This window comes from Antennarius striatus, chromosome 6, assembly GCF_040054535.1.
Source record: "Antennarius striatus isolate MH-2024 chromosome 6, ASM4005453v1, whole genome shotgun sequence".
In the NCBI taxonomy this organism is placed as follows: domain Eukaryota; kingdom Metazoa; phylum Chordata; class Actinopteri; order Lophiiformes; family Antennariidae; genus Antennarius; species Antennarius striatus.
The window spans coordinates 8,787,700-8,801,178 of NC_090781.1; the positions used below are offsets into that span (position 1 = coordinate 8,787,700).

A 13,479-nucleotide genomic window follows, 5' to 3' on the forward strand; every position below is an offset into this window, starting at 1 on the left:
CGAGATGAGAATGTGAGATAGAACAGCAGAGGGTTAAACACAGACATGCATGACGGTCACATGACCTCCACCTGATGACCTGAGGAACCGATAAGAGCTTCTCCAGCAGTGGAACAGCTTTTTTTTCTCCCCCAACATCTTGATGTAATAAATATTTCTTTCAGTTTTGTCTTCTTTGGCGATGCAGCAAAACTTACACAAACCTCTCATATCCCCCCCCCCCCAACTTGTCCCAGGGATCCCTCTATTCTCTATATTTGTATTGATCTCTGTTGGATGATGCTGCCCCCACCCCCCTCGATGAAACCACTCTTGGGTTTAATGACCTAGAAGTTGATCGATGAGCTCACTGCTCTGATCTCTGGTCTGTTCTTCTGAGCGGTGCCCAGCGAGAACAGACAGTGTTCGTCCTGTCAGAGAGATAATAGTCTGTGTGACGCCGACCAGACACAAACTTGTTTTTCTTACAGTGAAGACCGTGTAGACAGAGTCTTGATTTTTTAAATTTACACTGTAGTTTCTGAGAGTCTCTTGAAAGTACTATGTATAAAAGCAGGTGGTGAGCAGCAGGACGGTTGCAGTCAACGGGAGTTACCGCATCTCACTTTCTTTCATTCTCCACATCACTGCTACGCTTGGTTTGTTGCAACAGTAACGTGATGGGCTGACTTCTATTTTTAATGCACAAAAACAACAAAAAAAAAATGTAGAAGTCAATAACGTCAAATATCTTTGAGCCATGGAACCACAGCAACCCCCTCCTCCTTTTTATCCATCTGTGGCTCAGGAAGACCCCCCTCCCCCCCATGTTGCGATGATTCACCTGGTTGTAAAGGTGACAATCTGCTCGTAGCACAGGTGGAGACTGAGACAGCGCCTCTTTCTCCACACTCAAGGCTGTGTAGAGTGCAGCTCCTTTAATAATGAACTATTTAAGCCTTTAGATAGTAAAGAACCCCCAAAAAACTGATCATGTAAATGAGCTAAACCAGCATAAAGAAGATGCATAACAAATATTATTAACATGGAGATGGGAGGAGATGGCAGACATTCCATCCGCCCACACAGGAGTAATGTTGTGACATGAAGACAAGCACCTTTCTGCTGATACGTAGCTTTGTGCTGCTTCTAATGCTAATAACCCTGAACAGAACAGGGGGAACTCACTCTTATGTTCGCCGTGAAGGTGTGTCGCAGAGCTCACCGAGCATCTTTCGTTTCATCCTCATTTTCCTCCACATCAAAAAACGCCGTGCGGCGTGTGTGGCTCTGTGCGTTTAACTTATTTATAGAGGCAAACAGAAATAGGGAAGAGCTGATCATAAGCCGACGATGAAAGAGAATAACACGGTGGTTCAGCCTGCTGCGTGGATGCAGAAAGAGAGCTGGAGGTGGTGAATAATGACGTGTCAAACTCATGTTCACTTCATGGAAAAAGCAGGATTCTCAGTCACGCTTGCGATGCCTCCTCCCTTTTCCTCATAAACTCTCTTTTTAGCCTTCTTCTCCTCTCTCCCTGGCCTTTCAATGAAGCTACATTTACTTTTGTTTTACGGCTTTTTTTTTTTTTTTTGTCCTCCTCCTCCTTCTTCTTCCCTCCTCTTTCTGTTTGTCTGCTTCACTCTCCATCGCAGCGGGAAGGGGGGGAGCACAGATGCTTTTAGCGAGCTGACATTTTGTGCCAGCGCAAAAAACACTGCATAGCAAAGCAGGTTGGCTCAGTGTGAGGGCAAGATCCTGGCAGTAATGAGCTCGCTCTGACAGAGAGGAAGTGATGTGGAAGGCCGGGATGTGTGTGTGTGTGTGTGTGTGTGTGTGTGTGTGTGTGTGTGTGTGTGTGTGTGTGCGTGTGTGTGTGTGTGTGTGAGTGTCTGTGTGCGTGATTTCACCATCAGCCTCCAGTGGATGTTCTAATGAGGAGCATCTACAGTTTGGTAAAACTTAACATGCTGTGACCATCAGGCTGCTTTAATATTTGTTTCATAATTTTGGTTTAATCATTTTAGTTTACCGACTGGTTGAATGATTGACTGACCTAATATTACACTTGCGTAACGACACAACCCAATAAGAAGCAAGGGACGTGAGTCACAGTGAATAATCAGCACCTGAGACACCGTCTTCTTGTTGTCTTGACGACGGTTAAATATAATTTTAGTTTAGAGCTGATGGTTTTAATAATTTGTCCTTTATCTGAAAGAGTGTGCAACTAACTAATTTCCCTTCAGGGATGAATGAAGTATATAAAATTAAAATTAAATTACAATTTAAAAACAGGAATCATTCTTTGATTTCAACAGCTTGTCTGCTTTTCTTTCTCTCTAAATCTAACCTTTTGTTTCTGAACTTGGAGCGAAAGGAAATACTGCGAACGGGAAATCGAAACAGGTTTTCACCACTTGCAGACTTTGTACGGACAAAACCGTTAACTGAAAACAGTCATTAGCTGCGGGCCTGCTTCAGTTTAATAGGACTATTCTTCTTGTGCTTGTGAAGAGAAAACTTCTCTGTCAGAATAACAGACGATGTGCTCCACATGACCTGGCAGAGTCCTTTTTCTCGTTCGCACACACTCAGTCACTTCATGTGTTCCCTCACCCCTTATTCTAATGCCGACCCTGTCCTTAAAAACTGAGCCTTCACCTACAAAGCTTGTGAGGAACGCTGCTTCACTTTATAATTAAGAGCAGAGACGACCAGTGTTTCATGTTTCAGCTCCACCCCAAAAAAAAAAGCACACATGTCCACGCAAACGTTCGCACAAACACACAACCCTTAGTGAGTCTTAACTCCTCTGACAAGAGAAAGAACGGGAGAAAACACAGAAACCTCTCAACCTCTGCTGATCCTTCTGTCGCAGTAATACGTGTTTTTTCCTATTTCTACCTATATCGCTGGTCTGAGCGAGAGTGTGTGTTTACATGTGTGTGCTCAGCTCTTCTCTATAGCGAATGTTCAGAATGAGGGCTGACACGAAGTCGGTCGTGTCTTCACTGCTACTTAAATCCCCATTTCCTCCACAGCACGTTCCACCACTCTCGAGCCCGTACCCCTCTTTGATAATTTTCCTGGGACGGAGAGGGAGGAAACCGGGCGGAGGGGAAAAAAAACGGTCTCCTGCTGTATTTTGGCAGTGTGAGAACATTTGGCTGTAATGCTTCCTGACAGCTTGAGGGGCACGACAATTAGCAGGGAACAGGAGTTGGCGCTGAAGGACGGCGGCTGTCTGCAAAGAAAAGGAAGATAAAGGTGGAGCTTTCCAGCTGACTTCAATAACTTTCATATTTGGAATGAAGGAAACATGACTTCTAGGTCAGATGGGGTCCAACACGTGGTGGAAAAAGGGGTTTGACTCTCTCTCAACTGTGACTCACCGCTGAATGAATCAGGGTAAAGGAAGGGTGTGTTCGCGTGGCCTTCAGGGTATCAATCAGGAAGATCAACCAGACGAAGAGTGGAGGAATGTGAGGCTGTCGGCTACACCTTCACACTTATATCGCAGCAGCGTCTGTTTGATTTACCTAGAAGCAGCTGCCGTGGTTTCCTAGCGTGACTCCGAAACATAAATCCTGATAGGTGTGGATGAAGTTCTCATTGCAACAAAAGGAACTTGCTCAGTCTTAATCATTATTATTAATCGGTGAGTTTATCAAGACGATGACTGAACCGTACTTTGAGACCAGATAAGACGCTTTTAGACGGAACCGCTCCTGTCTTGAACTCAACAACCTGTTTTGGTTGTTTTTGCCATGGATACAGTCGGTTTCCAGGTCAGCACTCAGGTCAGCAGGTCAGTCTGAGCAGCTGAAGTTTAAAGCTTACATGTTTCTTATCACATAGCACCTGATTCATCAACCTGCGTGACTTTCTTTTTTTTTTTTTTGACTGACATATCAAACGGACTGTTGGGCACATTTGTCTGACTGAGCAGGCTAAATCACCAGCGATGAGAGAACCAACGGACTGGCCAGCTGAAGGTTCAGCCTGATTCTATCCATTTAAGGTAGTTCCAACGTTTGGCTTCTGCTTTTTCCTTTTATTCCTCCACAAGGAAAAGACCATCGATGATAAAATCAGTGCAAAACAAAGCGTCAGAGAGTCAGATTTTTACCTGGATTATTCAGAATCTGTATTTCAGAGGACCTGCTAAAGGAATTCACGAGTTTACATGTTTATGTTTTTTCAATTTACCTCCATGCAACTATGCAACTGCATGTCCAGAAATATACAAATGGTGTCACCAGGCAATAGCAGTCTTGGGTGTTTCAAAATTTCAATATATTATATGAAGGTAATGCAATGCATTCAAATCTAAGACAACATTTTGATAAACTGTGATGTTGCTGATACTTTCAACTCCATTTGCTGTGTCACACACTTTCCCTGCACTTCGAGGGAAAGGAATATTCAAAACAGGCGAACAGAATAAAGTTTGCTTACACAAACCACATTCAAATACACTCTGCTGGGTGGATAACATGCTTCCAGTGCCACATGTGGAAAGTTGGAAAATCTGTTAAAGGGTCAGGCACAGTATGGGGCTGAGAGGAGTGAGGACAGTTTTGGAATTGATTCTACATCATGTAACCTTAAACAACTTCTCTATTTCAAACAAATTTAAAATACAAGATATTACAGCAGTGGAATTTAGTGCCGTAGGGTTGTAATTAGATTGGAAGGTTTTTCCCAAACAGTTTCTTTAACTTTCAGCCTTGACTTTTGTCTCGGTCTGACCCCCGCCACATCAGCAACTCACGTCGTCTTAAACAAAGGTCACATTTTACTTTACCTGAGTGAAGTGCCCAACTTGCTGTGAGGAATCCAAGATTAAGCTGAGAAGGAAATTACTCCACTAATAAAAAAATGTTAAGATTAAAAAAAAAAAAAAAAAAGCACGCACTAGCAGCAGATGGTCAGGATAAGAAAAAGTTATCCATTGTAACTTAGTGACGTGAGTTTGTGCACGTGTCTGTGTTTTTGTGTGTGTGGACTTACTGCTCAGAAACCTTCTCTGCTCTAAAGCAGAGGCTATGCAGTCAGTGTGTGAGGAGTGTGTGTGTGAGTGTGCAGAGCACCAGGCGTGTTTTAGCTGGTTGCCGGCACATACAAGCCTGGAGGGCTGAACCAGACACTAGAGCCTCAGAGCGCGCCCTTCACCTGGCAAAAGCCCTGCCCCACATCTCTGAGGCCTCCCCCTACTCCCACCAAAATATATGCTTACCTCCAACAGAACACTCCATTTACTCCAACCCATAAATACAAATCCTTGCTTTTTTTCAGACTTCCCTGCTTTGTTTCCCTCGCAGGTCTATTTATATCCGCCATGGCTGCACTTACGACATCTCAAACCCTACAATTACCTCTTGTTTCCTATCCTCGGCCTCTACGCAGTGCCGTCTGAGTGCTGCAGCGAAGGTGGTGGTTAGGTTGTTATAGGAGGGTGGAGAGCTCAGTTCAACCACCGAAGCTGTATGACCGCAGAGTAAAGTCAGACACAGGCCCAGTTAATTCTTTCCTCTTTTTTCAAATCTCTCGTTGCTTCTTTCTCACAGTTCTTTAGACCCTTTCTGGGAGTCTAGAATTTAGATTGACGTTAGTGTTACTGCTGGGCTTGAACAGCACTTTTCTATTACGCACACTACAAAAAAAGAATGAGATAAAATTACAATAAATAAACACTGAATTTTGGGAGTTAATGGCTCAGTACAAGGAAATTTATCTGACCACGCAGCAAAAATAAATTCAGCTGTCAAGAAATCTTAAAATAGGTTGGTACCGGTGTAGAAATTAGCAGTGTTGGACTGCGTTGACAAAAAAAGTGTGGCGACACACAAGAAAGATAAGAAAAAAGACAGTCAATATTACAGACTTGCATTTAGTGTGTTGTCATTCTTTTAAAAATCCCACACGTCCAATTATGCATCCGCATTTAGTCTTTTCATTACAGCTTTTTCCAAATCCATTTGTTCTTCTTTAAAAAGTGGTTTTATGCTACTCTAAAGCAGAAAATATAAAACTTCCTGAATAACTTAAGAGAATAAAACTGTAGCTAATCTGTGAGAAACAAGAAGAGAAGCCATGTTTATAAAGATATACAGATTCATAGAAAGCGATGGTAAGGTTTCAGGAGCAGTAGGCGTCACTTTTTACTCTGAATACAGTATATACATTGTGTTGCTCACAGTTGGCATGTCTGAAACTGATCAATCACCAGTTTGACTTTGTTTTATTGCTCCATATCTTGATCCACTGCTTGATGCTGTATTAAACTATGAAGTCACCAGAACCACAGTTTGCCAGTGTTTCGTGTTTTGGGTTTATGCACTCTGAGAATGAAAGAGACAGAATACGAAATAGCCCGTGGGCATGAATTTTATACTTTCCCAGAACGCACCATTATAAAGAGAAGGTCCATTTCTGAGAGTGGATATCCACATCTGCAGATTGACCTTGTCTTTGCCTTTTTAACCTTAAGACCGGCACAGAAGTATAATATTATTGTTTATCTTTCGGGGGTGAGGCGGTAAATGGAAGGTTACCCCTTGTGTTTGTGAGGTCCCAGTGGGCCCCTCTCTGCCACGCGACTCCTGAGTTCATTAGAAACAAATTACGAGCAGGTCAACGTGGCCTTCATCCTCCTGACCGCACACACACAGCCTGCAGGCAGATTCTGAGTTTACAGCAACCAGAACCTACGCCCTAATAAAACACGGCTGTACCAATATGACTGCTTCATTGATACGAAACAGAACTGCTTATGGACTTTCCTACACAGTCAGAGTTATTACATGGAGGTCCGCAGCACAAAGAAACATAGACTGCATGGTGAACAATCAATGCTACTGTACTGATTGTTTACTTTGATAATTGGCTTGATTGCAAAACCGATAAAGATATAGTCGGGCATGTCATAAATACCCCATAACATTAAAACATTTTATGTGCGCACTTCAGTTTCTGTGTGGATTTGACAAACACAACATCAATTGCTAATTAGAGAGCTGCAGAAGTGCTTGGAGGTGGTCTTTGTTATCTTTGGACAGAGCCAGACTCGAAGCTATTCTAACGTCACCCACTAGTGGCCATAGCTTCATCATGAATGAACATAATTTGAACCCACATAAAATAAATAAAAAAGCTTTCCAAAATGTCAGATATATTAGCTTTTCAAACACTTGCAGACGAGGCAGAAGGGACTAGCGGAGTGTCGATGTATAGGCTGAGCAGAAATGATGTGACTGCCTGTGTGTTGGGATCACAGCTCAGTTTGTCTGATCTACGTTTAAAAGTCTTGGTATATGCATGTACGTGAGTGTAGGTGTATAACCGCTGAGGCACTTGACTGAAAAAACCAGCAGAGATTAACTTTGAGGTTTGCAGTGCTCCTCTTCCTCAGAGAACGGATGCTTTTTGAAGCTCTACTAAAGCATGAACATCTCTGTCCCTGTGGGCCTCAGCAAACATCCCACACAGACAACCCCCTCCACACATGAACACACAATTCTTTACGGTGGGTCCTGCCATGGTGGACGATTAAATATTTAACAGTGTTTTAAAGGTACTAGCCTTCCTTTTCCTGTCGGGGTGTCTGCCAAGTGCTGGAAATTCACAAATTATGATTCCAAGATGCCCCTGAGGCAGAAAGACACCAAATGATACAAGATTGTGTCTCCTGTCTCTTATGTCATTTATCTTCCAGTTCCTGCTCAGGTGGGAATATATGGATAATTTCAACGTCTTATCTACACAAGGCCATCGCAGGCCCAGTTTTCAGAGAGCTGATTTTTCTTTGCCGTAGGAGACAGGGTTGGAGGCTGTAACACTTTATGACCAGCAGGGCATGGCTATCTCCATCGAGCACACCAGGCCTGGTGTGCGCTGCCTACATGTTAACACATGTGAGACACCAGCAGAGACTGAGAATGGGGCCCTGGTCTTAATGTGTGTGCTGTGTCGAGATGATAGTGGCTGCATTTCAAGAGATTTCTCTCTACCCAGTTCAATTATATCACAGCCCACTGCCTCAGGATGGAGAGAGAGAGATGTAGAGAGAGAGAAAGAGCTTCTGAAGACTGAAACAAACTAGGAGGGTTAAAATGGACAAGAGAGAGCCATGTGGACACAAACCACACAGTCCTAAAAACACCATATTCCTGTCCTTTTCCTCCTTTTTTTCCTTCTTCTCATCCCCCACATCTCCCACTGCATTCCTGACATGCCTCAGGGAGACAGTGGGTGGGGGGGTGGGGGCAAACAAAGACACAACACCCTCACAATGGCACTGGCTAAGGCCATTGTCTGTGTGCACTTCTGAAAAGGTCTTGGTGCATGCATACTAATAGAAAACACCAATGTGATGCTCAGCTCTCATTCAGTCAAACAAGAGCACAGGACGCGTTCAGGCTGTGGTTGGTGTAAACAAGTTTCTCCTGCACTGCCTCAAACATAAAAAAAAAAAACCCCACCCTCTAGGACCCACAGAGCAACAATATCCCACAAACTCTGGCTGGATCTGTGATTTAAGGTCAACAACGCCCTGAGATTGGAAGTGAAGCACACAGTCACCCGGTGTGGCTGCAGCAACTCTCTGAAAGATGTCGAGGCAACACTGACCTCTTCTGGTAGAAACATCAGATGACCACAACAAAAACTTCTTCTGGAGCTTAAAAAATAGGTTAAATATATATTTAGCAGCCATCTGCCCAAACTCATAAAAACCACTGCTGCTAGAGCTTCACTAATAGAAATATAACAAATCTGCCTCCTGCCCGGTTTGCTGGCTGCGCTGGACTTTGTCGTGGCCCCTGCATCAGTTTTCTTCACCAATGCGTGAGTTGTGGTTTGTTAATAGCTCAGTGCTCATTAGATGACTAATCCCTCTATTTCCTCCCAAATAACCCAGACACATACTGACACGATTCATGTATAACTTCTGGATTGTTAAAGCCTTCCAGAGAACAAGAGAGACACTTACCGAGGTATAGTTGGTCTTGCCCATGTTATGGTTCTGGTTGTGGTTGAGGTTCTGGTTCTCCTGTTCTCTACACTGCAGACCTGCCAGGTGTCTTTCCAGGGCTGCCCAGTCCATGGTGGGCAGAGGTTCCTCCTCTACACCCTCCTCCTTTCTGTACGCCCCCATCCATTCTCCCGTATCTCCACTGCTTCCACCGCCACCCCCGCCAGTGCTGCGACTGCTCCTGCCATGACTAGAGCTGCGGGCGTTGGGCTTGTGAGTCCCTTTGCCCACCTTTGGTGCACTCAGGGAGAGGAGCTGGTTGCTCCTTGGCAAAATCAGATTGCCATTTTGTTTCAGTTCCTCGGGCACGGCCGCGACCGACGTGGCGGTACGCCCGCCAGGGGACAGTAGGGGCGGGAAGGTCTTCACTTCCTGGAATTCTTCAGCAAGGCTGCGACTGTTCACTGTCTTCCTGTTGCCTTCGCCGAGACTGTCGACTCCTAGAGTGCCTCCCTCGCCTTCCTCCGGACAAGGAGGTTGTGGAGAGGTGTAGTCCTCTCCATACTCACTCTCCCACTCCTCTATCACCTTCTTCTTATACTCTTGGTAGTCCTCGTCCTCCTCATAGTTCTCTAAGGTGACCAGGTCCAGAGAAGGGGAGGATTTGTAGTCTTCCAAAGTGGCCAGGTCAAGAGAAGGGGAGCAAGGTGTAACCTTGTTGGAGTTAGACTCTGAGCTGGAGCGACTGGATGCGTCACTCCCCAAGTCCATGCCATCCTCCCGGTAATCCTGCAGCGACAAAAGAATAGAAGTCTGAACTAGATCAAAAGGTACAAGGAGGTCAAAGTTTACTTGAGAGGAAAACACAACAGAGGGAAGTATGAGGACTTAGATTAGTCACACCAGTGTTGTGGTTTGAGACCTGTATCCACAATTCACTTCCTGTCCGGCATCAACTTCCTTTCTCCACAGAATCCATCCGTCTCTGTCGTTCTTAAACATATTCCAACGCCGTGCCGTAAAAACAACCTGCTGTAAAGCCTTTTGAATATACAGTCCTCTGCATTGCTAAATGTATTTGTGCATGTGGGATTGTGAAACACAGAAACGACAAGTCTGTGTGGATGAATGTGTCAGAATAATATCCCACCACCCACTGCTACATCTGCATGGCGCCGGAGACAAAACAGGGCGCTATGAGGGGTGACATGCTAATCGACGATATACCAAAGTGTGACACGGAGAGATGAGCTGAGTTGTCGTCTAGCTTTGACTGCGATGCTCCCGCGGAGCCCCAATCACCACCTCACTGATTAGTTCACAGCTTAAGATGGCATCCACGTTGTTTACGGCCCACACAAATCTCCTGGCCTGAGTATTCTCTTGTGGAGTTATCAGTCTTTTCTCCACAGGAACGCATTATCATTGCGCCTCACACCACATTTAAACGTTAATGAAAAGCAAGGAGCAGCAAAAATTTATCTCAGGGCAAAGAGAAATGAATGACAATTATGAGATTGTCTGGAAAATATATTCAATTCAAAGACCTGCTGATTTGCAGGTTTAGAGCGTGACGATTCACAGTAGCTCTGAAACTGCAATCCATTTGTTATTATCTCGATAATAATACGCCTCATTGAGTAATGGCCAGCAGAACACACCTGTGCAGTTGTTGGCTTTGAGACAATGCAGAAAATCTCTGTTTGTCAGATCAATATGACTCAGCTTCTTAGAGACTTTAAGTCAACATTGCTGCTGTGGAGTGGAGACATAAACCAGGTGCATTCCTCCACGCTGCTTCAGGTATGAAGCCGCCCATCGAGTCAAGCCTTCTTATGATGGGGAGGCATTAGACACTGGAAATAAAGTCGAAATCACAAACCGACCTCATCAACACATGGAATTGCCAGTAATCTAGTAGTAGTGGTATACCTGGAGACTTTAACACCAGTATAAATCTCATTCTATTCGGTGTGGACACAACTTGGTTCCTGAGGTGAGAAGCTCCAGGAGCTCCTGTAGGGCTCCAGCTGACTGAAGAGGATTTAAGGCACACATTACCAGCCTATTTATAAGGTCTAAACACACGGAGGTCATTTGACAAGAACACGATCGATTATTAGGAGTTCTAAAGAAATTATTACCTTTATGAAAAGTGGTGAAAGCGACTGTTTATGGCACAATCGATATGTCGAAAAGCAATCTTACCGTCGTGCTCATCAAATATTGTCTGATCTCTGTCACAGACAGAACCAGCTCGACATCTCGGGTTTTGGCACCCTAAGGAGCGAAATAAAAGGAATTCGGGCGCCGGACGGGTTTTCCCTCTCCCACATTAGGGAACCCGTCACCCGGACGCGCAGGAACCGAGGCGCGATCGCATTAAGATCTGTTGGTTTGTTTTTTTAATAGCAGGATTTGTAAAAGCCTCCACTTTGGTTGCAACATATCATCACGTCAATCCATGACGATCACATGAGCCCGATTACAATATTATAATCATGTAAAGTATTTATGATATGGAGAAGACAGGGGAGGGAGCGGAAGGAGCGGTAAGGCTGATCCGCTGTGGGATTAACTGGAGCGCATGCAAACCATGCAAGGCTGGATTTGGACACGAAATACATGCAAATTGACAGCTGCACCGATCCCCCCACCCCACAGCCGGGTGGGAGCGTGGGGCGTGGGGTGGGACAACCTTTGAAACAACTCCGTCCGTCTTTCTCCAGGGTGTTTTGAAGGGAGATCACCGAATACGCCCCAGTCTTCGCGCACTCCAATAAAAGTGACCGCATGACACCAACATGACTTGATCTGGAGGGTGTGTGTGTGTGTGTGTGTGTGTGTGTGTGGGGGGGGGGTTGACCAAAGAGTAATAATTCAGATGATAAACTTTTGCCTATTACGCGTGCGTTGTCACGCATGATGTAATGTTCCCAAAATTTCCCATGAGGAACCTGATATGCCCCCCCCCCCCGGCAACGGAGTGGCAGAAACGCCCAATTTCAGATTACTAGGGGGGGGGGGGGTGAGAGACCCACTTTAGCTGTGACCCCCGACTGGATTCTTCATTATTGGTCAAACCCTACCCGCACCAACTGGATGAAAACACCGGTACGCGGGCTCTAAAAGTGGCCTGGATGCCGCTTCAGCTGGCCTGGTACTCACTGTCATCATATTTGCAGCTTCCCGGTCACGTCTTGAACAGTCAGGACATTGTGAAGTGTAAAATCCCAGATGATGGACAACGATGACGGCGCTGACTGGTTTGGCAGCAGCGTTATTATTATTATTTTTTTAAGGGTGGGCAGTGCTGCTGCTGGTGGCGGTGGGGCTGGATCCGCTGGTGGAATTACAGACAGCCGGTGGATAATTCAGCATAGTCATCGCTCTGGAGTGTGGAGTGGGTTCACTGATAAGTCAGAGGAGTCTTGATAGAAAAAATAAAAATATGTATATATATATATATATATAAAAAGGCGTCTTTAAATCCCAGCAAGTCCACACCGTTTCCTCCCTCCTCTCCAGACCGGCGCACAGAGAGATGCCTCCCCACCAGTCCAGCCCTGCGCTCTCGATTCCACGTCAGCTGTGAGGAGGAAAGTGCGTCCTCTTCACCGTCGGCTTGCGCGCATTTCGGAGCGTCTATCGCTCGGGTCTTTCCTAAATAAAACGCGCAGCGGCGCACGGGGTCTGGCACCGGTCGGGTGTTTATGGCTGCTCTCGAAACGCGAACCGGCTCTCCTCTGACGCAGCCTGCAGCTCCGGAGGAGAAAGTGACGACAGAACACGACTAAAGCTCTACCGCCTGCACCCTCTGACCTCGCAAATGGCTCAGAGAGAAAGAGAGAGAGCGCGACATAGAGGAGAGAGAGAGAGAGAGAGAGAGAGAGAGAGAGAGAGAGAGAGAGAGTGTGTGTGTGGGGGGGAGGAGTGACAATGCGAGATCCAAATGAATTTTTAAACAAATTTTGAATTAATATTTCTAGACCTGTTGTCCACATAAAATAAAATCTCCTCACGGCAATTATGCATCATGTTGTCTGGTTTCATATTCTTCTGCAAACTTTAGTGGTACACCTGTAATGCAACAGACCATCAACACATGTGTGGAGGTTGTTCTGTTCAGTCGTGGGTTGGGATTGTGTCACGCAGCAGGAAGCCACAGACGGCAGACATAACAAAAGCACAGCTGGGACTCCTTATTACAATCTCACAGTCTGTCTGTCTGCAGTGTTACTCAAAAAGCTATAATAGATTTTGATGACATATTTTGGAGAGGTTGGTTAAGGATGACCCATTGGGTTTTAATAGTGATCTGGATCATCATCTGTATTAAGTATACTATAGTGGAGTAAGGCTCATTTCATGGTTTTTGATTCTAACTCCAGTGATAATTTTAATAGTGCAGGCCAGGGATCTACCACATCTGGAGCCAAGCAATAGTCTGAATCTGGTGATGCACACTGTTTTCATTTAAAAGGGGTCATGTAAAGTTCACTTGTCTGAGATAACAAATAATA

General features: G+C 45.1%; 1 protein-coding gene across 1 annotated transcript in view; it reads right to left on the reverse strand.

The window, feature by feature from the left end:
- Positions 1-12,772, reverse strand: part of schip1 (schwannomin interacting protein 1) — a 33,890-nt gene extending 21,118 nt beyond the window's left edge. The window contains exons 1-2 of the mRNA XM_068316846.1: positions 12,125-12,772; positions 8,975-9,745 (exon numbers count right to left, since the gene is read on the reverse strand). Coding sequence (XP_068172947.1) covers positions 8,975-9,745; positions 12,125-12,133 — 780 coding nt within the window. The 5' untranslated portion in view covers positions 12,134-12,772. The remainder of the gene's footprint in view (positions 1-8,974; positions 9,746-12,124) is intronic.
- Positions 12,773-13,479: the final 707 nt, after the last annotated feature.